This window comes from Bufo gargarizans, chromosome 9 (assembly GCF_014858855.1).
Source record: "Bufo gargarizans isolate SCDJY-AF-19 chromosome 9, ASM1485885v1, whole genome shotgun sequence".
Lineage (NCBI taxonomy): Eukaryota > Metazoa > Chordata > Amphibia > Anura > Bufonidae > Bufo > Bufo gargarizans.
The window spans coordinates 178,036,838-178,062,692 of record NC_058088.1 but is presented as its reverse complement, the minus strand read 5'-3'; the positions used below and the strand labels follow the sequence as shown (position 1 = coordinate 178,062,692).

General features: G+C 44.3%; 1 protein-coding gene across 1 annotated transcript in view; it reads left to right on the top strand.

Moving 5' to 3' along the window:
* The window catches only part of COL27A1 (collagen type XXVII alpha 1 chain), a 269,697-nt gene extending 248,502 nt beyond the window's left edge, over nt 1–21,195 (top strand). The window contains exons 49-61 of the mRNA XM_044305696.1: nt 2,713–2,820; nt 4,357–4,410; nt 4,659–4,721; nt 7,820–7,873; nt 9,588–9,623; nt 9,746–9,763; nt 9,930–9,965; nt 11,877–11,903; nt 13,226–13,279; nt 14,702–14,870; nt 14,966–15,075; nt 15,330–15,545; nt 19,253–21,195. Of these exons, the coding sequence (XP_044161631.1) occupies nt 2,713–2,820; nt 4,357–4,410; nt 4,659–4,721; nt 7,820–7,873; nt 9,588–9,623; nt 9,746–9,763; nt 9,930–9,965; nt 11,877–11,903; nt 13,226–13,279; nt 14,702–14,870; nt 14,966–15,075; nt 15,330–15,545; nt 19,253–19,399 (1,092 nt within the window). The 3' untranslated portion in view covers nt 19,400–21,195. The remainder of the gene's footprint in view (nt 1–2,712; nt 2,821–4,356; nt 4,411–4,658; nt 4,722–7,819; nt 7,874–9,587; nt 9,624–9,745; nt 9,764–9,929; nt 9,966–11,876; nt 11,904–13,225; nt 13,280–14,701; nt 14,871–14,965; nt 15,076–15,329; nt 15,546–19,252) is intronic.
* Nucleotides 21,196–25,855: the final 4,660 nt, after the last annotated feature.

Here is a 25,855-nt window from a genome sequence, read left to right as displayed (position 1 = left end):
TTCACACTATGTTTGGCCTGTATGCTTTCTATACAGTCACCCCTTGTCCTTTTGGTATACAGTACGTTCTCAGGTTTATGGCCACTTACGTCCCTGCTACTCTGTTCAGCACTAAAACAAACCAAATTTTTTTTTGCATGATCCGTGACTGTTCTATTACATGGTCTCTAGGGGGAGCTTCACTCAGGAAGTTTACTCCGTGATTTAGGGCTCATGCACACCACAGTATTTTGCGTTCAGTATACTGGCCGTTTTTGTAGTTCAGTATGCGGTACATATACTGAACCATTCATTTCAATGGTTCAGCAAAAAAAACTGAAGTGTCTCCGTGTGCATTCCGTTTCAGTATTTCCGTACCATGGAAAAGATAGAACATGTCCTATTCTTGTCCGCAAATCACGGTGCTTGGCTCCATTCAAGTCAATGGGTCCACAAAAAAAATGGAACACATGCAGAAATGCATCCGTATGTCTTCCGTATCCGTTCCGTTTTTGCTGATCCATTTATTGAAAATGTTATGCCAAGCCCAATTTTTTTCTATGTAATTACTGTATATGGCATAAAGAAGAACGGAAAAACGGAAAGGAAACAGAAACAAAAACAGAACAACGAATCCGTAAAAAACGGACCGCAAAACACTGAAAAAGCCATACTGTCGTGTGCATGAGCCCTAAAGCTTCATCTACACTGCGATTTCTCTAAAACTGAACGATAAAGAAGTAGGAAATTACAGGCCATCTGTCAGCAGATCTGTACTTATGAACAGGGGCGTAGTAGCTAAAGGCTCATGGGCCCTGGTGCAAGAGTTCAGCTTGGGCCCCCATTCCCTCAGTGCTATGTGGCAAGGGGCAGGGAAGCACAAAAATTTAAATGCCCCCCCCCCCCCCCAAATACCAATTTCCTGACCTAACCCCTCCCTTCCAGCCAGAGGTGTAACTTGACCAGCATGTACTTTCTATAATTCTGCGGCACAAGGGTCTTTGGGCCCAGTAGCGACTGCTACCTCTGCACCCCTATAGCTACTCCCCTGCCTATAAAACTGTCTGACCTGTTACATGTGCACTTGGCAGCTGAAGGCATCTGTGTTGGTCCCATCTTCATATGTGCCCGCATTGCTGAGAAAAAGGATGTTTTAACACATGCAAATGATCCTCTAGGAGCAACGGGGGCGTCGCCGTTTTACCTGGCGGCTCTGCTCTCTTGGCGCATACTATTAAAATATAACAATATTAATGACATACGGCAAATGGCATAACGGGGAAAAAATAAAAACAGCCAATTTGCAATTTTTTGTCACTTCAACTACCCAATCATTTTTTTTTAATAAATACTGATCACAAAGTCGCAGACACTTTGGTATTAAAATTGGTATTACTGAAAAGAACAGATCTTCCCGCAAAAAATGAGCCCTCACACAGCCCCGTACACGTAACTACTAAAAAGTTATAGGGGTCAGAATATGGTTATTAAAAAATATTTTTAATTTTTTTTCCTCAAAAGTACTGACCTGGAGAATGAAGATAACAGGTCAATTTTACCGCATAGTGTAGTGTCAAAAATAAATAAAAACCTTTATCAGAATTTGTGTATTTCCCCAATTCTACACCATTCGAAAAAAAATTCCCGCTCCCTACTACATGGTATGCAACCCTAAATGGTGCCATCAGAAAGTACAACTTGTCCCGCAAAAAGTAAGTCCTCATAAGGCTATGTGAATGGAAAAATAAAAAAGTTAGGACTATGGGAAGGCGGAGGGAAAAACGCAAAAACCGCAACCAGTCACATCCCAGCTCCCATTTCTTAAATGCTTTTTGGAAAATGAAAGCTGTAACCAGAAATTCAATAGTTTCCTTTCCAGTCTTGGTGGAATTGACCACGGTCTGTATGTAGTGTATTACGATCTTGTGTATGGACAGCTGGGTGACACGGGGACAGCAGACAGGACATGCGAGCACACAACAGATCTCCCCATGTGCTGTGCAGTCATATGATGGGGCTAATTATACCCGCCACGTCCTGCACACAGCTCAGGTAATGTGCTTTCTCTCACACCAGACACTTACCCTAAGTTCACACCTGAGCGTTTTACAGCGCGTTCAAACGCGCTGTAAAACGCTCAACACATGAAAACCAATGCTTCCCTATGGGAATGGTTCTCACCTGGGCGTTTTACAGCGCGTACGATCGCGCTGTAAAATGCCCGACGCATAATCAAGTTCTTGAGCTTCTTTGGGGCGTTTTGACGCGCGTTTGTGGCCATAGGACACTGCAGTCAATCACACCAACGTGCGTCAAACGCGCGTTTACTATTACAAAAAAACGCGCGACAAAAACGCGCGTTTGAGAAACGCTCAGGTGTGAAAGCAGGGTTAGTCCCTGACATTTACCATCTGATGAACCTTACACCATTTGCTGCATCATTTTCACTTCACAAAGAAGAAAATGTCTGTAAAGCTTTTAAAAAAAAAAAAGAACTGATTATTTCTTAATTAGTGCATTCATTACAGGATTGGCTTCATACGGTACAATCTCACAGGTCAGGTATTTTTTTTACTAGTGCCCACTATCAGCTCCCCGACCAGTGGATTTTCCCCATTTATATACACCTCATGTCTATTTATATAGTATTTTATTTTTTGTAAACCACTTTTTTTCCCCATCATAAACCCACTATCTGATGCGAGCTAAACCTCTCGTTATGGCTTCTTCTAGGGAGACGGAGGATTACCTGGGCAGGTGGGCGTTCCCGGTAGACGTGGCATGGAAGGTGGCATGGGTCTACCTGGAGCAAAAGGAGAGCGGGGGACAAAAGGCCAGCCGGTGAGTAATGTTCAGCATGGAGTAAGGTCGGCGCTGCTGGTACAACGGATCAGTTTGTGAAATGTGATAGATGACTGTAGGTTCTGTACAGTCTGTGGCGTACTCGTGCCGTTCTGTAATTGAATTAAGGGCTCATTCAGACGACCGTATGAACGGGTCCGCATCCATTCCACAATTTCTCGGAACAGGATGCTCATTTCAATGGGGCTGCAAATAGTGTGTGCTGTCCGCGGCCCCGTAAAAAATATAGAGCACATCATATTCATACATGAATGGGCATTTCTTTCATAGTGCCGGCCATGTGTGGTCCACATAAACGCACATGTGCTGGTATCCGTGTTTTGCGAATCTGCAATTTCCAGGTCCGCAAAACACTACAGCCGTCTGAATGAGCCCTAACCTGTCACATTATCCTGGTGTCTACCAGTACTTTCTGTGTTCACTGATAGTAGGGTGAGCTCACGTGGTTTTGTCAGAGCCCTTGATGCTTTTTTTTTTTTTTTACAATAAAATAAAAAGCATTAAAAAAATCTGAAAAAATAAAATAAAAATCGCACTACTGTGATGGTGTTAGATCCTTAGTGCATACAACCTTCCCACAGGGTTCTGTTAAAATTGCATATGATATATTAAACAATATCATATTGTGTGATGCTAACATCCCCGCGCGCAGTGATTTTCAATCAGGAACGCTGATGGATGTCAGGTTACATGCCCCTCCATCAGCAGCATCGTATAGTACCCGGATCAGCAACCTTTGGCACTCCAGCTGCTGTGAAACTACAACTCCCAGCATGCACACTTGCTTGCCTTTTCTTGTAACTCCCATAGAAGTGAATGGCGCATGATAGGAGTTGTAGTCTCAGAACAGCTGGAGAGTGCTGATCCTAAATATTGTCATTGAAGAAGACTGCACTAAATAGGGTGCAGCACTTCACAAAGATGTCTGTGCTGAACTGCTGAGAACACTAGATATGGCTCGGGGCTCATGCACACGGCCGTTGGCCAGTCCGCATACAGCGGGTCCACAATACATGGGTACCGGCCGTGTGCACCCCGCACTACGGATGCGGACCCATTCACTAGAACGGAGGCACGGATGGGTTTTCTGTCCGTGCCTCCGCACCGCAAAAAAGTAATGGGTCCGCGATCCGCATGCGGCTGCCCCACAGTCTTTGCCCGTGCGCAGGCCAGCAGACGGTCGTGCATGAGCCCTCAGTCGACTGCTATCACCCTCGGACTATTTATCTCGCCACACCCAACATACACGCTGCCACCTAAAAAGTGTCCACGTTCCTTTAAGTGCCCAGTCATTTGCCATGGGACGACATCAAGACAAGAAAATATCCCAGTTTTCCATTCCAGTTGTCTAGTATCGAAGGCCAGCTAACCCAGTTAGATATAATTTAGTAAATTGCCTTCGCGGTGAATACACGGCCCAGTGATGTTTATGGCTATTACAATGCACAAAACTGTTCTTTGATATTTGTATATTTCCTACAGACCACCTATAACGCCTCAAACTCTTCATTTTAGGGAGACCCTGGGGAAACTGGATTCCCTGGCGTGGCGGGACTGTTTGGACCAAAGGTAGACATTTTGTTCTATTGCTGCCAAAGCTTCTGAAAGTGTGAAAACCTCTGTGACCCTCATTCCAGTGCATAGACCTCACGAGAGGACTGTGAGCTATTGAAATGAAGTAAACACGCAGGTTTCCAGGGGCTGACATTGTGGTCCGCTGGTGGCTGTGGACTGGCTGATCATGTAGTAATGGGCAGCTCTGGATTATGTAGACACGTACTGGGTGCTGGAACTAATTACTGTACTAATCTCTGCAGGGACCTCCCGGTGACATTGGCTATAAGGGCATTCAAGGACCTAAAGGACCTCCTGGTCTAATGGTGAGTTGTACCCTGTAATTTATAGCAGCTTTCCAGTGTAGTCTTCGCATGCAATCATTTCCTGGAATTCTTTTTGTATATGTAAAAGCACTGAGGACCACACCCTGAACGGACAGTAATGAGGGACTAGTACAAAGGACGCTCTCGGTGCATCACGTGGCCAGTCTACAGACGCACAGCAAGGGAGTGAGCAATACAAAAATGATTTATTAATTTAAAATCGGCCTCCATTATACTGGTCCCTCATTGCTGTCACCTAAGTTTATAGGGTGGTCCGAGGATACAGAACTTTCCTGAGGAATCAAAGTTTTTTTTTCTCTTCGGTATCTCAGTCTAACGGCGGAGAACAGGCAATAAAAATCCTTACACAACGATTAGGATTTATAAAAGTGAGAAGGCATAAGGACTCAATCACACGACCGCATGAATATTTCCGCACCTGGAATGGGTGTGGACCCATTAATTTCAATGGGGTCGCAAAAGATGCGGACAGCACACTGCATGCTTTCCGCATCCGTTTTTCCCGTTCTGTGTCTCCACAAGAAGGATAGAGCAAGTCCTATTCGTGTCCGCAGTCGCAGACAAGAATAAGCATTTTTCTATATAGCCCTGTGCATTCTGCATATTGCAAAACACGGGGCAGCCGTGTGCATGAGCCCTTAGGCCCCTTTCACACGGGCGAGATTTCCACGCGGGTGCAATGCGTGAGGTGAACACATTTCGCCCGCACTGAATTCGGACCCATTCGTTTCTATGGGGCTGTGTACATGAGCAGGGATTTTCACTTGTGCGGTGCGTGAAAAAATCGCAGCATCCTCCTCTTTGTGCGTTTTCCACACAACGCAGGCCCCATAGAAGTGAATGGGGCTGTGTGAAAATCGCAAGCATCCGCAAGCAAGTGCGGATGCGGTGCGATTTTCACGCATGGTTGCTAGGAGACGATCGGGATGGGGACCCGATCATTATTATTTTCCCTTATAACATGGTTATAAGGGAAAATAATAGCATTCTTACTACATAATGCATAGTACAATAGCGCTGGAGGGGTTAAAAAAAATATATAAAATAATTTAACTCACCTTAATCCACTTGATCGTGCAGCCCGGCTTCTCTTCTGTCTTCTTCTTTGCTGTGCACAGGAAAAGGACCTTTGATGACATCCCTGCGCTCATCACATGGTCCGTCACATGATCCATCGCCATGGTGATGGATCATGTGATGAGCGCAGTGACGTCATCAAAGGTCCTATTCCTCAAAGAAGAAGACAGAAGAGATGCCGGCTGCGCGATCAAGTGGATTAAGGTGAGTTAAATTATTTTTTATATATTTTTTAACCCCTCCAGCCCTATTTCACTATGCATTCTGTATTAAGAATGCTATTATGTTCCCTTATAACCATGTTATAAGGGAAAATAATAAAATCTACACAACACCGATCCCAAATCCGAACTTCTGTGAAGAAGTCCGGGTTCGGGTCTGGGTACCAAACTATGCAGATTTTTTCTCACGCGCAGTGCAAAATGCATTACAATGTTTTGCACTCACGCGGAAAAATCGCTTATTTTCCTGCAACGCACCCACATCTTATCCGGGCCAAAAACATGACGCCCGTGTGAAAGAGGCCTTAGGAAGGTTCTACACACATTGGCCCAGATTTACTAAAGCTGGTGTAACCTTAGACAGGCGGTCCATCACAGGAATCGGGCTGGATGATGTAAATGTAGTGCAGGGATAGACACACTTCCCCGACTCTGTACTAGCTACTGGTTGGCTTAGGGGGCATTCACACAACTGTATCCATTTTGCGGTCTGCAAATCCGCAAAACACAGATACCCGCCGCGTGCATGCCATATTTTGCCCTTCTGTAGATCCCGCACTGTGTAACAAATGCCTGTTCTTGTCTGTAAAACGGAGAAGACTAGGACATGTTCTATTTTTTTTTATTTTTTTTTGGCAAGGCCATGAAATGGACATACGGATGTGGACAGCACGTGGTGTGCGGTCCGCATCTTTTGCGGCCCCTTTGAAATAAATGGGCACATAGCCTATCCACAAAAAAACGTGGATTGGAAGCAGACGAAAATGCGATCGTGTGAACAGACCTTTACTCTGAGGCCGATTTTTAGCTCAATTTTGAGCAAAATGCAGCATTGTAGGCCTCACCTTTTTCCTGAAGCCACACTCCTATCAAGCATGTCAGAAAAAAAGTGTAGAAACCCTAGATCAGGGCTGGCCAACCTGCAGGCTCTTCAGCTGTTGCAAAACTACAACTCCCAGCATGCCTAGACTGCTTACAGCTATCAGCCTACAGCAGGGCATGGTGGGAATTGTAGTTTTACTACAGCTGGAGAGCCGCAGGTTGGCCAGCCCTGCCCTAGATGCTCAAAAAATTGCACTAATTTGTGCCACTTTTAGACAGATTTTTGGTACAAGTGCATTAGTAAACCTGGGCCATTTTGTTAGTAAAAACAAATGCCACGTTTTGTTGCCTCATTTTTCCCGGCTGCAGACAGATGTTAGTAGATACAGCGGAGCACACTACATAACAGTCTTGGTGGTCTTTTTCTTCTCTTTTGGTGTGTTCTTTAGCGCAGAGGCATTTTTTTTTCCATGCATTCTCATAGGCTTCTCTATAGAAATAAAACATAAAAAAGCATGTAAAAAAAATAATAATGCATGAAGGTCATGATGCTATTTACAAGGCAAAAACAAAGTGAGGAAGCCAAAACTAAGCTTTGGTGATCCAGCAGATACCAGGCTGTGTATTCCCATGCACTGCCGCCCCGGACGACGTTGGACTCTATGTATGGAGGTGTCCTCCCCTAGAAGTGAGGATCTCTGGACCTATGGAGCATGCACTTGGTAAAAAGCAGCAGAATAAAAATATTAAAATCAGAGGCATCAGGGCAAGGACTACGGCAAGGTTTTTCTTTTTTCCTCCCAGCACATGAACAAGCGATTTTCAGGAAACTTTGACATTTCTGTATGTAGGAAAAAAGTAGCTACGTGCTAAACCTAACTAATCGATAAATGTATGCATCTGTAGCTCAGCTATGATATAAATGATCAAACTGATTAAGTTATTTTTTTCTTCTAGGGTAGTGAAGGAGTCATTGGACCAGTGGGCATTGTCGGGCCTCCTGGAAACATAGTGAGTTGATTTTTTTGGTTATAGTTCAGTGTATTTCAGCCCAGACTTATGTCAGTTTACAATAATGAAAAACACCTCTGCAAATTGCAAGCTTTAGGAAAATGGAAACACGTAACTGATGCTTTTCTTTGGCTATGTTCATACGACATATAAACGGATGGCCTCCATCACAATGAAATTACAGTTTATTAACAGTCCATTATTTAGGAGTGTCCCTTCCTCTGCATTTTCTGACAAGTATTCCACAGCAGCTTGTAAGGTGTGGGTGGATATGGCGGCAAATCCACAGTCTGCGCTGTTACATGTGGATTTTTACCAGCAGGTGAAATATGCTTTGAGCACTTTTTTTTACACTGGCCAATTATTGGAAACAAGCGTCTGTATGAACAACATTCATTTCCCATAATTGGTCCAGTTCTCTTCCCATGTAAATGACCCTTAAAGGGTTCTCAGGGAATAAAGAAAATAAAAATAATTAAATATTACTTTATTTTAAATATATTCCCAAATACATTTCATTAGTTATGATGGCTTGTTTTGTCTGGGGAGCAATTATCAGGGGAAACAAAATGGCCGCCGTCGTATTAGTACACACAGAACCTGTCCTAATCACACAGCAGGACAAGTTACTTCATAACACTGAGGTAAGGAGCTGCCTCGTCCTCCTCTCCTACTTGTCAGGGACTATGATCCTGAATACAACTGATAAGATCTTCAGCTTAATCTCTGTGGGAATGGAAGTTCATGAGAAGACATGAAGTACAGAGAGGATGGACAGGACAGACTGTGGTAATGTGGGGCTGTGGTAATTGAGACTACTAACAAGAGTAGTCTCAAGCTGCTCATTACCACATCCCACCTCCTCTCTGTACTTCATGTCTCCTCATGAACTCCATTCCTACAAAGATTCAACTGAAGATCATATCAGCTGTATTTAGGATCATAATCCCTGACGAGCAGAGCAGAGAGGAGGACAGCGGGCAGCTCTTTAGCTCAGTGTAGTGAAGTAACTTGTCCTGCCTGTGTGATTAGGACAGGTTTTGTATGTACTGATAGGACGTTGGTCATTTTATTTCACAGACAAAATGAACCATTATAACTAATGAAAGTTATTTGGGAATATATTTGTAATAAAGTAATATTTAAGTATTTTCATGTTCTTAATTCCCTGGAAAAGCCCTTAAAGCCAGAAACGCTGCCAAATATGTGTGACCCATATTGGCTATAATTCCTGTAAAGTAACGGCTTCGCCGACTTTTATGTGCGTCCCCGGCTAATCATATGATCTGGTAAATGTACTCTAATTGCAGTTTTAGAACCCGCGTCTGTTCACACGGTGATGTAACCTGACACATTAACCTAAAAGTCCGGCCTGCATTCTAGAACCGGTTTGTGTTGTGGCTCCCCGGTCTGCAGTCTGTACACCTTGTTCGCTTTCAGCTGGAAAAAACCTAACATTACTTTAAAAAAAAAAAAATCTTCACACGAATAGAGGAGCTTGATGATCTGGTTTCCTCAGTGTTGTCCCCGGTGAGAGCATGTGTATTGCATCTGTCATCACAAGGAATCCCCTCCATCCACACCCCATTATCACCAGTCCTGGCAGACACCACACGGCTCTGATGACTATAACAGGTGACCATCACCTGAAGGTGGAGAACACCGCGTTCGCCTGTACTATTTGTATTCATCGCTCAACTTTTTTTTCTTTTAGGGCCCAACAGGAGACAGAGGAACACAAGGGGATTTAGTAAGTGCATTTTATGTCTGGTCCTAAACATTAGACGTGCTCTGCTCCATATAGCCGGAGGCAGCCATATTGTCTGATTTATAAATACAGTTTATTCATTTTCACTTATATTTTTTTTCCAGGGAATACCAGGGCCTCGGGTAAGACCATCTTTAAAACTGAGTATACATGAACGCATGCAAAGTAATTGCTTGGGCCCCCATCTACCTTGGTGGCAATTATTTGGTGACTGCTACATCTGCACCCCCTATACGTACACAAGCAGTCCATTATTCATGTGGTTTATATGGTGTTTTCTCTCTGTAGGGTCCTCCCGGTCCGCGTGGAAAGCCTGGACCACCGGTAAGAAAGATGCAGCAGCTGGCCCTTGTTATACTATTGCTTTACATAAGGAAATGGTGGGGGGGAAAGATTTATCAAAACTGGTGCAAAGGAAAACTGACTCGGTTGCTCGAAGCAACCAATCAGATTGATCCTTTTATTTTCCAAAGGAGTTCTGAAAGGTCGAATATGATTGGTTGCTATGATTCATTTACGCCAGTTGATACATTTCCTCCATGGATTTCATGTTCTACCTATCTATGGTGCAAGCTGGATATATAGCATTGTCTGGGCAGTCACTATAGGTTCACAGTTTCCTCTCTTATGATAGTTGTTTCTGTACAGTTTAGACTCCATTCAGACATCCGCACTTTGGGTCTGGATCCGTTCCACAATTATGCGGAACGGGTGCGGACCCATTCATTTTCAATGGGGACTGAAAAGATGCGAATCTGCATTTCCGGTCCGCAGCTCCGCAAAAAAAAAAAATAGAACATGTCCTATTCTTGCGGACAAGAATAGGAATTTCTATTGGGGTGCCGGCCCGGTGTTTTGCGGATTTACAAAACACTGCGGACGTGTGAATGGACCCTGACAGTAAGGGAAATATACAAAGCCATAGCACTCTGTCTTGTCTTTAAACCCATAAGGATCGGGCCAATTTTTGTTTTTGCATTTTCGTCTTTTCCATTCTACTTTCCAAAAGCTGCAACTTTTTAAAAATATTCTGTTAACATGCCAATATGAGGCCTTTTTTTGTGGGATGTATTTTTCAACAGCAGCATTTAATTTACCATGTCTTGTATTAGAAAAAGAAAAAAAGTTGTTTGTAGGGTGAAAAAGTACACACTCCTGTAATGGCAAGGAGAAAACTGAGTATAACTCATCTAAGGAAATTGTGGTCAAGACACTATTCATAGCAACCGATCATAAAATACAAATACTGTAGAACTTGACACAATAAATGTCAGTAAAAGTTAAAGGGGTATTCTTCAGGATAGGTCATCAGTATCCGATTGGTGGGGTCTGACACCCGGGACCCCCTTGCCGATCAGCTGTTTGAGAAGGAGACAGCGCTCACAGTAGTGCCACGGCCTTCTCTCGGCTCACCAAGCACAGCGCCGTACATTGTATAGTGGTCATGCTTGGTATCGCTCTCAGCCCCGTTGACTTGAATGGGGCTGAGCTGCGCCTAGACCATGTGACCGATAAGTGTGACGTCATTGGCCTAGGGAAAGCTGTGAGAAGGCCGCTGCACTACTGCGATCACTGCTGCCTTCTCAAACAGCTGATCGGCGGGGGGTCCCGGGTGTCGGACCTCCACTGATCAGATGCCGATGACCTATCAGACAGAAGGAGTCCTTTCCCTCTGTTTAACACCAAAGATGCCGTAGTTGCTACTGACAGCAGCATTTGAGGGGCTAAATGACTTGATTGGTGTCATCGCCGATCCCAGTCACTGCTGGCAACCATGTATGGAGCGAGCTCAGGATATGAGCTCGCTCCATACAACTCCCTAACGCTAATGACATGCTTGATTATGTGATAAGGGGTTGAAGGGGTTGTCCCATGACAAATGACCACAGGATTACAAGCGCTCTGCTATCTCCAGTACTCCCATACAGTTGAATGGCGCTGGAGCACGCATGTGTGACCACCACTCCAATCAAATGGGGGAACATGGATATCTGAATCCACTAGTGTTACGAGCTGATTAATCAGATATTTGCTGGATGATAGAATGGATATGTTAGAATACCTTCTTCACATAATCAGAGGTCTGCACCGGCTCCTCCGATCATAATAGAATTATAATATGGATTCATTTCTCATGGTATTTGCTGATATGAGACAGCGCAGAAGTAACACTAGTACGACTGGTTCATGTGATGATGGTAGATATAATGAATATCATTTTTCCATCTATTGCAGGGGCCACCTGTGTTGCTGGACCCATTTGTAAGTAACGTCATGTGAATTCTCTGTAGTATACAGTGTAGATTGTTAATTATATGGAATAACATATTATAATAATGCTAAACTGGAACACACCAGATAGTACTGAAATACCGAAAGAAGCAAATGTCTGCTGAACCAGAGCCCCTGCTTGAAAGTGAATGCTGAGATCCATAGCACGAACTGCCCCATTTACTGCTGTATTAGGGCTCATGGACACTGACGTTCCCGTATTACGGCCCGCAAACAGCGGGTCCGCAATATTCCGGCACCGGCCGTGTGCACCCCGCATCACGGATGCGAACCCATTCACCGGCCCCCCCTAGTGCCATCAGCTCCCCTGGGCCGTCACCCCATGCCAGCAGTCCTCCATGTCCTCGGCTCCCCCAGTGCCACCGGCCCCCCTAGTGCCATCGGCTCCCCTGTGCCGTCACCCCATCCCCCCCATGCCAGCAGTCCTCCATGTCCTCAGCTCCCCCAGTGCCACCATCTCCCCTCCTAGCCATCAGTCCCAGTTTAACACTTACCTCTCCTGTAGGGGCACAGCTCCTCAGTCTTCTTCTCCGCGCGCTGCACTGTAGTCCTGACATCACAGAGCGTCAGGTCATAGTGCGCGCTTACGTGCAACAGCAAGCGATTCACTCCCGCTCCGTACATGACACAAATGAATCCTCGATGCAAAAAATTTGCATCGAGGATTCTTTTGTGGGTCAAATAAGGCTTCTTTCACATTAGGGATCAGCAACCTCCGGCACTCCAGCTGTTCTGAATCTACAACTCCCAGAATCCTCCTTTCACTCCTATGGGAGTTAAAAGAACAGACAATAAAGTGTGCATGCTGGGAGTTGTAGTTTCTCAGCAGCTGGAGTGCCAAAGACTGCTGATCCCTGGTCTACATTGTAGTGGTGATGCAGTGTAATTCCACCTTCCACCACTACAATCTAGACAGCGAGCAGGTAAACACTGACGAGGATACAGCATCTGATATTAATGATGTCCTAAGGATAGACCATAAATATCCTGACACGGCACCGCCCCTTTAATGAAAGAACCTGGCAGAATAAAAGTTTATATTCTCACAACCTCTGATGTTAACTTCAAGGTATATTTGCACTGCTCTCCCCAGCCCCCACCTAGTGCAGTCAGCAGTTTAGCATGGCCAAGACTGCTGACATTTATTTATTTTACTCACTTATATAGCGCTGACCTATTACGCTTCACGTTACAGACATCATCGCCCAGTGGAGCTCAGTCTAATGCCTCAAATAACATATAGTGACGTATCATTTTATTTTTGTAATAATTTCCTACATTTCCACTTTCAGAAGGCAGAAGACTTCAGTGAATCTTACCAGGTGCTAATGGACTCCAATGGACCGGTACGTACACGTTTCATAATTGCTGACTGACAATATAAGAAACTGTGGGCCATAGTGGAGAGTTGTAAAAGAGCGTCTCATGTTCTGGAGGACCTGTCCTGCCATACATTATACATTATGTGTCTGTTCCGCTTTTTATGCAGCCCATATGACTCTGTGCATTCGGTATCCATATGTCCACAAGTCCGTTCTGCAAAAAAAAAATTAACATGTCCTATCCTTGTCCATTTTCCATGTCATCCTTTTTTTTTTTTTTTTTGCGGACCGCATAATACATACGATCGTGTGCATGAGCCCAGTTGCTAATGATATCCAGCCTAGATTCGAAAACTACTACACTAAAATCTTAAAGGCCTAAAACCAAACATACCTTCTGTATGGAGTCTGTCCGATGTCCTCACACGAGAAGCTATTGAGAACTATCAGCAGTTTCTTGGTTAATGTCGGTGCATACTGAATTATCAATTTAGGCAGGGGACTGTCTATTAGAAAAGCCAGTGTCCTGCCTAAGCTGCATGCAAGGCATCACACCCAGCCAGCCAGAATCCTACTCCGTAGTGATGAGGGGCAACCCCCTCCAGCTGTCTACGGATGATATCTGGCTTGGCGATTTTCACTTGTCATATCCCAAGGCTTATTAACAAGTCACTAGGTGGCGCTAGCGAGATGGTTCTCTTTTCTTGGGAGATGTCTCTTTGTATATGGGGACCAACAGCATGTAATTTAGTGGTTGGATAACATTTTACAACTTGTCAGAAGAGGACTTGGGGTGTAATTTATAGCACTCATTAAAAGGGTTGTGTTACTTCAGGAAATAGCATTTATCATGTAGATAAAGGGAATACCAGGCACTTACTAATGTATTGCGATTGTCCATATTGCTTCCTTTGCTGGACTGATTTATTTTTCCACCACATTATACACAGCTAGTTTCCAGGGGTTACGACTAGGGACGAGCGAATCGACTCCGGATGAAATATCCGAAGTCGATTCGCATAAAACTTTGTTCCAATACTGTACGGAGCAGAAGCTCCGTACAGAATTAGAATGTATTGGCTCTCATGAGACTTTGGGTTATAACTTCATAAATTAGTTTGTACTCTAAAAAAACATTTCCCAAACTCTGGTTCGTTCCAAGGTACCATTTGGAACCAAACCAGAGTTTGGGAAATGTTTTTTTACAGTACAAACTAATTTATGAAGTTATAACCCGAAGTCTCGCGAGAGCAATAACTTTGCCTCATCGGAGCCAATACATTCTAATACTGCTCCTGCTCCGTACAGTATTGGAACAAAGTTTTATGCGAATCGACTACAGATGTTTCATCCGAAGTAGATTCGCTCATCCCTAGTTACGACCACCCTGCACACTACAGGAAAACAAGAAACGGCACTATAATTTTTTCTTTTCTTTTCGCGCAGTCCTACCGAAGTACTGACTTTATGTTTGTGGACCACGGAGGAGAGATTTTTAAGACCCTACACTACCTCAGTAGCCTTATCCAAAGTATAAAAAACCCGCTGGGCACTAAAGACAACCCTGCCCGAATCTGCAGAGATCTGATGAACTGCCAACAAAAGATGGGAGATGGTAAGCGAATGATCCGTTCCTCTTACTACCCTGACACACCGCCATACACCTCCTCACGACCCTTGGCTTTATTTTTTATTTATTTTTTACTGCAGGCACTTATTGGATTGATCCCAATGTTGGCTGTTCTTCGGATACCATTGAAGTCACCTGTAACTTTACACAAGGTGGCCAGACATGTCTTAGGCCCGTCACTACATCCAAGGTAACAGAACAACAAAATGAATTGTGCACAATAGAACTGAGACTTCGAATGGGTCATTCATTACTAAGCAGTGATTTCGGTTATTGGCGATCATTCCGGTCGATCATCATAAGAAAGTTTATAAGCTCCGTAGACAAGGGACGCTTGTCTTATTACTAGCAGCTGTTCTTTATGCCTACCCAGGGACTAGCAGACCCAGAGCACGTTTCTCTTTCTTCCCCCTCTCTAAACCCATCTGTCCTTTCTTTCTGCAGTTGGTTTTCGAAGTCGGCAGAGTTCAGATGAATTTTCTTCACCTCTTGAGTTCGGAAGCAGTACAGCACATAACAATCCACTGCCTGAATGTCCCTGTGTGGGGCGCTGTGTCCGACAAACCCTCGCAGAATGCTGTGCGATTCAAGGCCTGGAATGGACAGATATTTGCGGCAGGAGGCCAATATCAGCCAGAGGTTACTGTGGACGACTGCAGGGTAAGTCTCCAGACTACGGAAAACCACAGCAGTAGATGGTTCTCCAGTTTCATACTAGGTTTACCAGACTGTTCACCTGCAGGGGTAATGGTGGGTAAGAGTGCCGCCCCACAGAAAATACCTGTGTTTACATATTACCATTATAAGGAGCATTCCCGTCACTATGATCAATCCTATTAAATTAGGCATACTGCCTGGTAGGACTGACTGTGACTAAACGAGACCGTTCTCTCTGCAATCTGCAGAAAAAGTCAGGGCTGGGCTAGCACCTCTGAGCGACGCTCTACCCCTGCCTCTCCCTTTTGGCAACCCACCCATACCCAGTGTGATTGACAGGGCTCGACTGTGCCCTGAAATCTCACACACAGTTAAAGGGGTTTGCCGAGAGTTTTTCACTGATCAGTATCTGATTGTTAGGGGTCCGACGCCTAGAACCCCTGCTAATCAGCTGTTTGCAAAGGCAGTAGCACCGCAGCCTTCTCAAGCTTTTCCTAGGCCATGTGATGTCACATTCATCGGTCACCTGGCCTAGGCTCAGCCCCATTGCAGTGAATGAGGCTGAACTGCGATCCCAAGCACAGCCGCTATACAATGTACGGTGCTGTGCTTGCCGAGCACGGAGAAGGCAGTGTGCGACTGAGCGTTGCTGCCTTCTCAAACAGCTGAAAACCGGGGGGGATCTAATCGGATAATGATGACATCAGTAAAAAAAGAAATCCCAGAAAACCTCTTTAAGATCTCATGCTGTTGTCCCTGCTCTGAGATCTTAATTGCGCAAGTGCCAATAGTACTGGGGCCAGGGCATGTGTGAAATTTCAGGGCTAGGCATCAGAGCAATGAGGTTGCCTAGCCCGGTCAGTCTCACTGGGAGTGGCAACAGAGAGGTGAAGGAGGAGGTAGACCAGCCCCATGGTGCTCCGAGCATCTCATTTGAGCGTAACTAAAAATAAGAATTTCTCTGCAATTGTAAGGGTCCATTCACACGTCCGCAAAATGGGTCTGCATCCGTTCTGCAGAACAGGTGCGGACCTATTCATTTTTAATGGGGCCAGAATGTGCTGCCCGCATCCGCATTTTCAGATCCACAAAAAATAGAACATGTCCTATTCTTGTCCGCAATTGCGGACAAGAAATGGCTTTTTCTATGAGAGTGCCGGCGATGTGCGGTCCGCAAAATACATACAGACGTGTGACTGGACCCTTATAATGATTGAAGAGAGAAAGGGCATGTTTCAGTCACCATGATCAACCTACCAGGCAGTATGCCAGGTGTAATAGGATCGATCACGGGCACAGATGCTCTTTAAACAAGAAAAAGTTGGAAAAACATTGTACTAGAGAAATAAATGAGAAGTGATCCTATTCAAACCTTATGTAAATACACTATATTGGGCAAAAATATGTAACCCCATGGGAATTATTGATTTGAGGCGTTTCAGCCACACCTTCTGCAAACAGGTGAATAAAAGGAAGGCCATGTAATCACAGAAGCACTTGGTGTGTAAAGATAGTCCCATCCCACAAAGTGATGGCATTTCACTAGGATTTGCCAACACTTTGTAGGGTGGGGAACCCCACTGCCAGGTCACCATGCTGGTTGCACTGCCGATCACCACATAATTTTGAGGATCTTTGTAATGGGACCCCGCCAGATCAGAAAATGTTGCCATAAGTTATGCCAAAACTTTCTCATGGGTGGAGTTCAGTGCATGTTGGTTGTCCCTAAGGGTGGGTTCACACTAGCGTTAGGGATTCCGTTATGGCTTTCCGTTATAACGGAATTCCCAGACAGAATGCAAAACAGAAGCCTTTAAAAGGCATTTCGTTCGCTTTCGTCCTAATAGAAGTCTATGGAAAAGCATAACGGATCCCTCTGGATCCTGTTATGCAAGACGGAAAACAAAGTCCTGTCAACAGGACTTTGTTCCCGTTATTCAAGACAGAAAACAAAGCGGATCAGTTTTGATTCCCATAGACTTCTATTAGGACGGAAAGCAAACGGAATGCCTTTCAAAGGCTTCTGTTTTGCATTCCGTCATAATACAAGTCTATGGGCGGAAGGACGGATCCATGCTTCCGTCTTATGGAATCCGTTATTTTCCGTTATTACCATGTTATAACAGAAAGCCATAATGGAATCCCTAACGCTCGTGCGAACCCACCCTTAGCTGTAAAAAGAGGTTGTTTTTAACAGATATCCTCTTCTCTTATATAGAGTATACAGTGTTTCCCTGCAGCCAAGGCCGGCCTGAGTTGTCCTTGTGTAAACCTCATTAAAAGCAGGCGCTCTCATTGTATTATACTTTTGGCTTTTTCGTCCAGTTGTGTCTGGTCTTTACCAGCGCTGTTTGCTTTGCACTCTCTTTTATAAATGTCTAATTGATTGACTGCACCGATATTGGAAATAAAATGAGTTACAGATCTAGGCGCAGTCACAGGTCATAGCTATATGAACTCGCAGTCTTCTGGCTGTATAACCAGGTGCACTGAGCCATTACAGGGAGTTCTTAGTGTAGATTGCATAACCTATTGCTTTGTTTCCTGGTTCTTAAAGGGATGATTTCATAAATAAAAAAATTAAGAAAAACCTTTGTGGGTAGGCCATAGCATGAAGAAGGAAAGTAAGTAATCATTTGGTCAGGGTGCCGTACCAAGAAAGGCTTCCAGGGTCTTTGTACCACTGTGTGACCAGCTCAGCCGCATGCCATCTCTGACCCATCACATAGCCGATGTGGAGCAAGTGGTTCACCTCCTGTCATGTAAAAAGATCAAGTATCAGCGCTGCACATAGGGGTCTGCACACAGGAACATTCACTAATATTTTACCATAAGGTTAAATGCACACAATCAGGGTTGCGTGCGGAAAATATATTGTATTCTATGAGAATTTGAAATTCTCATGCACCCGATGCAAATTTTTTCCATGCAGATTTTAAAATCCACAACATGTCAATTTATTTTATTTTTCCTGACCGTATTTTCTCCATTCACTTTGATGGGGAGAGGAAACTCCGCACCAATTGATGCGGATTGACTGTACGTATTTCCCTGTCAAAACCTGAACGTGTGCATTTACCCTAAGGGGCCGTTCACACAACCCTATCGCTTTTTGCATTCCACAAAACACGGATACCAGCAGTGTGCATTCCGCACTTTGCTGCCTCCATTACAAATGCCTATGCTTATCTGCAAAAAGGACAAGAATAGGACATGTTTTTTTTCCCGAGGCCGTGGAACGGATGTACAGATGCGAGACGGCTGTCTGTGCTGTCTGCATTTTATTTTATTTTTTGTGGCCCCCATTCACATGAATCGGTCCGCATCTTCAAAAAATGCGGAAAAAATATATATAGTAGTCTGAATGGGACCGAAGTCATATTCTACTTCTTCAGGTCAATCAGAGGAAGGGACCGCTTCACTTTACCCCAGCTTCATATTTATTTATTAAAGGGGTTATCCCACAAGATCTATTAAGATATATATATCTAATAAATACCAGATCGGCGCGAGTCCCCACAATTCCAAAAATGAGGGGTCCCCCTCTCGGAATGGAGCGGTATTGCATCTGTCGGTCCATTGCTCAGACAGCCCCTGTCCGTCCCATAGAAATGAAGGGTAGGGTGACAGAATTCTCCCCCACTGTATATACATTTCCAGTGCTTTCAAATATAAAAATAACATTAAAAAAAATGTATTTGCCTTTACAGTTGCAAGATGGACGTTGGCATCAAACCATCTTTACTTTTCGGACACAAGACCCAACTCTGTTACCCATCATTGATGTTTTAAACCTCCCTCCATCCAGACCTGGCAAGAGCCTGCACTTAGAAGTGGGGGGCGTATGCTTCTTGTGAAGACTTACGTTGGTTCTGCATCCATTGGAACCTGAATACCCTGAGCAGATGAAAGGTGCCAAATGACTTGCAAACATAGTAAAGCTAACGGCAGTTACCTGCGTCCCCTCCCAATCCATTGTTCCAGAGCAGAACTGAAAACGGAGGGGATACCAGCATGCCCCCCCCACCCCACCCAGCCGTACAATGGAATTTGAGAGGACAGGAACAATCGTTGTCCCCAGAGCTAACACTCAAAGGAAAGGGATGTTAGCCAAAGGAATATGAAAGATCTGCGGTCTAACAGTCACCTGCCTGAAAGACGACCAACCAAAATAAGTAAAAAGATTCCACGTTATCCCCCCCCCCCCCCCCCTTCTGCCGGGGAGCTGGTAACAGAAGAGCATTATGGGTAATACAGGCAGAAAGCATTGTGAAGTGCAATATAAAATAATGTATAAAAAAAAATAATAATATAAATGTTATTTAATGAGAGAAAGTATATGACTCCCACCTTCCATGGATCAAGGAAAACAAAAGCTTTTATGATGAAGAGACGTGACTGGCTCCACGACGTGAGAGGCGACCGGTGTTACCCCCACTGTGAAAATCTCTGGTGCTTTGAAGCTTTTTTTACAATTAATTATTTTTATCTGAAGCTATTTAAAATTTCTGAAGGTGCTGATGCCTTTCCACACACGTCTGTGGGACGACACCCGGCTTTAGTTTATTTTTATTTTTTGTAATGGAAGGAAGTAATAGAGGCTTCCTGCTGTACAGTCCCCCCTTCACCCCTGAGAGACATTATGTGGACAGCTCTCGTATGAAGTGTCTAATCTCTGGGAATCTCTTATGTTACAGGAAGTCTACAAAGACCAACGCTGCAAAGGTTTACTAATATATATATATATATTAGTGTATTTTAAGGCACTGAGCACTAGAAGCCTCATAACCACCCCCTTGTCATCCCACCTACCTGTATATAAGCATTGCCTCTATAGAACCGGGCATTATCGTACATTTGTGGCTAGCTAAGCATCCAGAACTGCTGGTGTATGCTACAGGTACAAGGACAATTATTCAGACACTCATATGAGGCTTGTTAGTCACCATCAGCAGGGTGTACACAGAATTTATAACCCCCCCTCCCACCATATACTACCACAATCCTGATAACATATCCTGGATAAGTTAAATAATTGTGGATGTGTGCGGCCACCACTAGAGGGAGCTAGCTGCCTATGGATTTAGCTCTATACAGTTAGCTCCATCTAGTGGTGGCAGCAGAAGCAATTCAAACGCCAGGCCCCATGACAATCCTATACCTACCATGGGGGCTTGGCCTGTACTTGCTGTATGGAGCGGGAAGTGGAGAGCAAACTGACCTCATAACAGAAGGTGAACACTTTTTGGCTCCCATCATCCCCTGCACCACAACCATACTGGTAATCCAACCAGATACATAAATCCATAACTTATCAACCAACTTTTCCAACAAGCTCTAGAGAAAAAATAAAATAAAAAAAAAGGTACACATTTCACTCACTCACTCACTCATTCATTCTCTATAGGTTATATTTTGGTAACCTAAACCCTGCAGTGACGCTGAAATAACGTAACTCAGGGATGAAGGGGTAAAAAAAAAAATCTAAAATAAAATGATAAATTAAGAAAAAAAAAAATAACTTAAATTGTTTATATATTTTAAGGGAATATTTTTGTAGGCTTGCGTCCTGGTGAGATTTGTACCAAAGTCATTTTTATTCCTCGCTCTCTTTGTAGATTTCATTCTCTCTCACTGCTTGGTTGTATAAATTGCTTTTTAAAGCGGAATTTTTTTTTATTTTTATTTTTGGGCCAAACGTTTTAGTGCTGCTGTTACTTGTGCGTTTCGCTCTCTATCTGGTATCTCACACCAGGAATGAAGAACTCATTTTTAATTTAAAGACTTCATGTACCTCCCCTTTCCCCCTAACCTTGACACCTTTCTCTTTCTGGCTTGTTTAAAGAGATTCATGTTGCTTTGAGACCCAACTGGCTTTGGAGTACATTCTGTAGAAATGTAGTTTCTATGTGTAAATTTGGAGCTAAAGATGATTATGTATCTGTCGTGTTCTATATTATATTGTAATCTAGGCTGTGCTGTACTGAGAATACCATGTTCTGTGTTTAGAAACGTCGTCTATTTTTTTGTGAACGTCTTTATATTTTGTTTGTTTTTTATGTTCATTTTTTTCATCTTCCGCCATCAACAAATCCTTTCATAAAAAGTGAGAATCTTCCAAATACCTCAACATGTGATTGTGGGGCCCCCCAGTCCTGTTCCGTTTCCTTTCAGGTGCCTAATATACTTGGTCTCCTGTATCACTCCTCCTCGTTTCTGGTCCTTTCTTCTTTTTCCTCTGTCAGCCCCATCGTCATTAACCTGTTTCAGGGTGTTGAAATTTTATTCACATTTCACATTGTTGTAAAAAAATGTTAAAAAAGGAAAAAAAACAAAAAAAATAAACATTTCAGAATGAGGCCGTGCAGAAGGATCCGGATGTGTTATTTATTGCATGGCAGGTGTAGCGGCGTGCGCCTTTACCCTCTCCGCTCCTGTACAGACTGAGGACATGAAGGTGGATCACTCGTTTCGAGCCAAACCCGAGGTGGCCGACGGATCTCCTCGCAGGATGTCGCACTGGCCATAGACAGTGACACCGGCACATACATGGCATAGCCTCTGATTTCCAGTATAAATTCTTTGAGAAATCCAGTAAACCTGTGTGAACATAGCCCTACTGAATTCTGGGAAATCAATGCATTTATAGATTTATATATATTTTCATTTAGCGCAAGGAGGGAACTTTGGGGGAGATTTATCATAGAAGAGCGTTTTTACGCCGGTCTTTGAAATCTCCTGTGCCGAGGTGCAGGCCTCTTCACAAATTAGACGCATCCGGCAGCTCAGGCGCAGAAATGTTACTTGCGACAAAATTTGGAGCAAGGGGCATTTTAAAAAAAAGGCAAAAACTTGGTTGTGATTTTTTTTTTTACGCCAAAAAAGGGGCGCAGGGAGATAAATCTCCATTGTCCTAAATTTTTTTATTTTGATCTATTTTAAGCTACTTTACCGTACACAACTTCTCAATAAACTGATTTAATCAAATCGCATAAAACAAGTGAAAAAAAAAAAAACGTGTCCATACCAAGAAGTGGTTTTAGCCGAAGCCTATTTTGTACTTTCAGCTGCAAAGCAGCTATCAGTAAGCCGTATTACCCCCCATGACCCCCGGCCCTTATCACAATCACGCATGATGCTTTAGCTTGTCGTAACAAGGTAAATATATTGCGTACAGTTGGCCGCCTGCCTGGCAGAATCCTATGACTGCACTCTGTTCAGCAAGGTCTGTATCTCCATAAGAGCAGGGTCCATTCCTGAGGCACTAATTGTTCTCCAGGAGCATTAAAATCAACAGATTCTCAGCCCTGGCGATTGCTTTCTAAGTACAGTTTAGCCTTCGCTCTACAAATGAGTCGTCAAAATGACTAAGGCCCTTTTCCGCGCGGGTGCAATGTGTGACGTGAACGCACAGCACCCGCACTGAATCCTGACCCATTCATTTCTATGGGTCTGTGTACATGAGTGTTTTTTTTGTTTTTTCAAGCATCAGTTTTCTGCATTGCGTGAAAAACTCAACATGTTCTATATTCTGCGTGAAAAAAAAAAACGCTTTGCACCCGTGCAGAAAAAAACTGAACAACCTAACGCAATCGCAGACAAAACTGACTGAACTTGCTTGCAAAGTAGTGCGAGTTTTCCTGAACGCATCCGGACCTAATCAGTCACGCTCGTGTGAAAGAGACTTCAAGACCAAATAAAAAAAGGTCAAGAAGACCTGAAATTACAGATACTGATGATGTAATGTGCCAGGACATAAGACACTTCACAGAAAGGGTGCATCTACCTGGCTATGCATGGATCTGAAGCCTCACTGGCAGGGGTAGACTGGCCAAAAACCCTACAGGGAAATTTCCCAGGGGGCCACCCAAGCCCTCCTCATGGCCACCAGCCAGGTACATAAAGATCTGATGCTCTCAGCATCAGACACTTAGGCCTCATGCACACGGCCGTTGTTCTGGTCCGCATTCGAGCCGCCGTTTTGGCGGCTCAGGTGCGGACCCATTCACTTCAATGGGGCCGCAAAAGTTGCTCTGTTCTCTGGCCCTGCTAAAAAAATATAACATGTCCTATTCTTGTCCGCGCTTTGCAGACGAGAATAAGCATCTATATTGAGGGCTGTCTGTACCGTTCCGCAAACTGCGGAACGCGCGCGGACGCCATCCGTGTTTTTCGGATCCGCGATTTGCGGACCGCTAAACACACCACGGTGGTGTGCATGAGGCCTTATGCACCTGGCCAGCTCTTGCAGGTGCCCTCCCAAATTCAACTGTACTGCTGTCCTCAGGATGATGATACAGTTGAATACTGGGGCATTTTGGCAACATTTTGTTCTGCACTGCAGTATTGCTGGCCCTCCTTCTTTTGTCCCTGCCTACATGTGTTGGCCCGACCTACTTGTGTTGCCTCACTTTCTGTCAATTTGGACCTTCCTAGAACATGGAGCCACTTTTAGGATTTTTTCAGGGCCACTTTAAGTTCCCTCTTGTTCATTGGTAACCTCTGCTAGCACTGTACAACAACTCCTGTCTTTCATCTTAATTAGGCCTCATGCACACGAACGTTTTTTTTTTAAGGTCCGCAAAAACAGGGTCCGTAGGTCCGTGATCCGTGTCCGTTTTTTCTTCCGTGGGTCTTCCTTGATTTTTGGAGGATCCACGGACATGAAAAATGAAAAAAAAAATCTAAGTCAAGTTTGCCTTTGAAATGATTGGAAAAAACGGACACGGATGGCAACCTTGTGTGCATCCGTGATTTTTCACGGACCCATTGACTTGAATGGGTCCGTGAACCGTTGGCCGTGAAAAAAATAGGACAGGTCATATTTTTTTGACGGACAGGAAACACGGATCACGGATGCAGCTGCAAAACGGTGCATTTTCCGATTTTTCCACTGACCCATTGAAAGTCAATGGGTCCGCGAAAAAAAACGGAAAACGGCACAACTGCCACGGATGCACACAACGGTCGTGTGCATGAGGCCTTAGAAGGAAGTAGAAACCACAATAGCAGCCCAGACACATACCCTGGTCAACCTGCAGCTCTCCAATTCCCAGCATACCCAGACAGCCTAAAGTTATCAGCCTACAGCAGGGCATGGTGGGAATTGTAGTTTTACAACAGCTGGAGGGCCGCAGGTTGTCCCTATCTCACAACAGGCACAGACGAGGGTTCACCCTCTCCACAGGTTCTGCAACGGAAGAGGGAGAAACCTTCACCAAACCACTCTCCTAGACAAGATGAACAGAGGGGGTGGGGAGATGGTAGTATGTACCAGGATGAAGTGCCGCTCCATAAAGGGGTTACCCGATAATAAATGTGCAGGAGCAGCACTCAATGGTCCGTCCTTGTTGTAAGGAGTTGCAACAACCCCGCACCAGCCGCGGATCCAATCAGCCAGAGAATAGGTGAAAATCAAACAGCGGTGGCAGCATCTCCCATCATTCCATCTTTATTAGGACTTCACAGCATACAAAAAATCAGCAACGTTTCGGCTGCCTTTGTCAAGCATAAAGAACATATGGCAGAATTGCATATAAATACCCACACCCAAGACCACCCACAGTCGTCAGTACCAATTAGAAGTAACCATACACCAACCCACATATCCTGTTACCTATCTTTGCACAGACTTCCATACTGATCACTTAACATATTCTAATCAGTCATCACCTGTAGTTACCCTCTCCTTATCAACAATGTTTTCCGTTGTGGTCCGCGTCCTCAATACCATACTGCGCATGTCCATGTACCGACTGGCCCTGCTCCACTTCTCACACCCGCGCCCGAAGCGAAATCCCACGATAGCCGATAGTCCGCAGCCAGCTGACCACAGCATCACAGAAACTCTGCCCCGCCCGTCCGCGCCGCGTTACCTAGGGGATACAGAAGCGTCAGTAAGTTGGGGCCGCGTATGGATCAAGCCATAATTCTAGGCCACAACTGAAAAACATTGGGATAACGTATGTGATCCATATCTATAGCGTAACACAGTGGATATTGATCAAATCATAAATACAGTACAGGTAGCTGGCGTCTTATCCTATCATCATTCAGATTATGCGCCATATAAAACATATTGCACTGCACCAGGCAACCATATGAACAGGTGTATCATCTATGCATATAGAGATGTCGAATGCTGATTTATTATATACTCAAATCTAATCTGATCATTTATAGTTCATAGCATGGGTAGGACCTCAGCCCCCTATATTCTATAGGGGGCTGAGGTCCTACCCATGCTATTAACTATAAATGGTCAGATTTGATTATATCATACATCACCATTCGACATCTCTATATGCATAGAT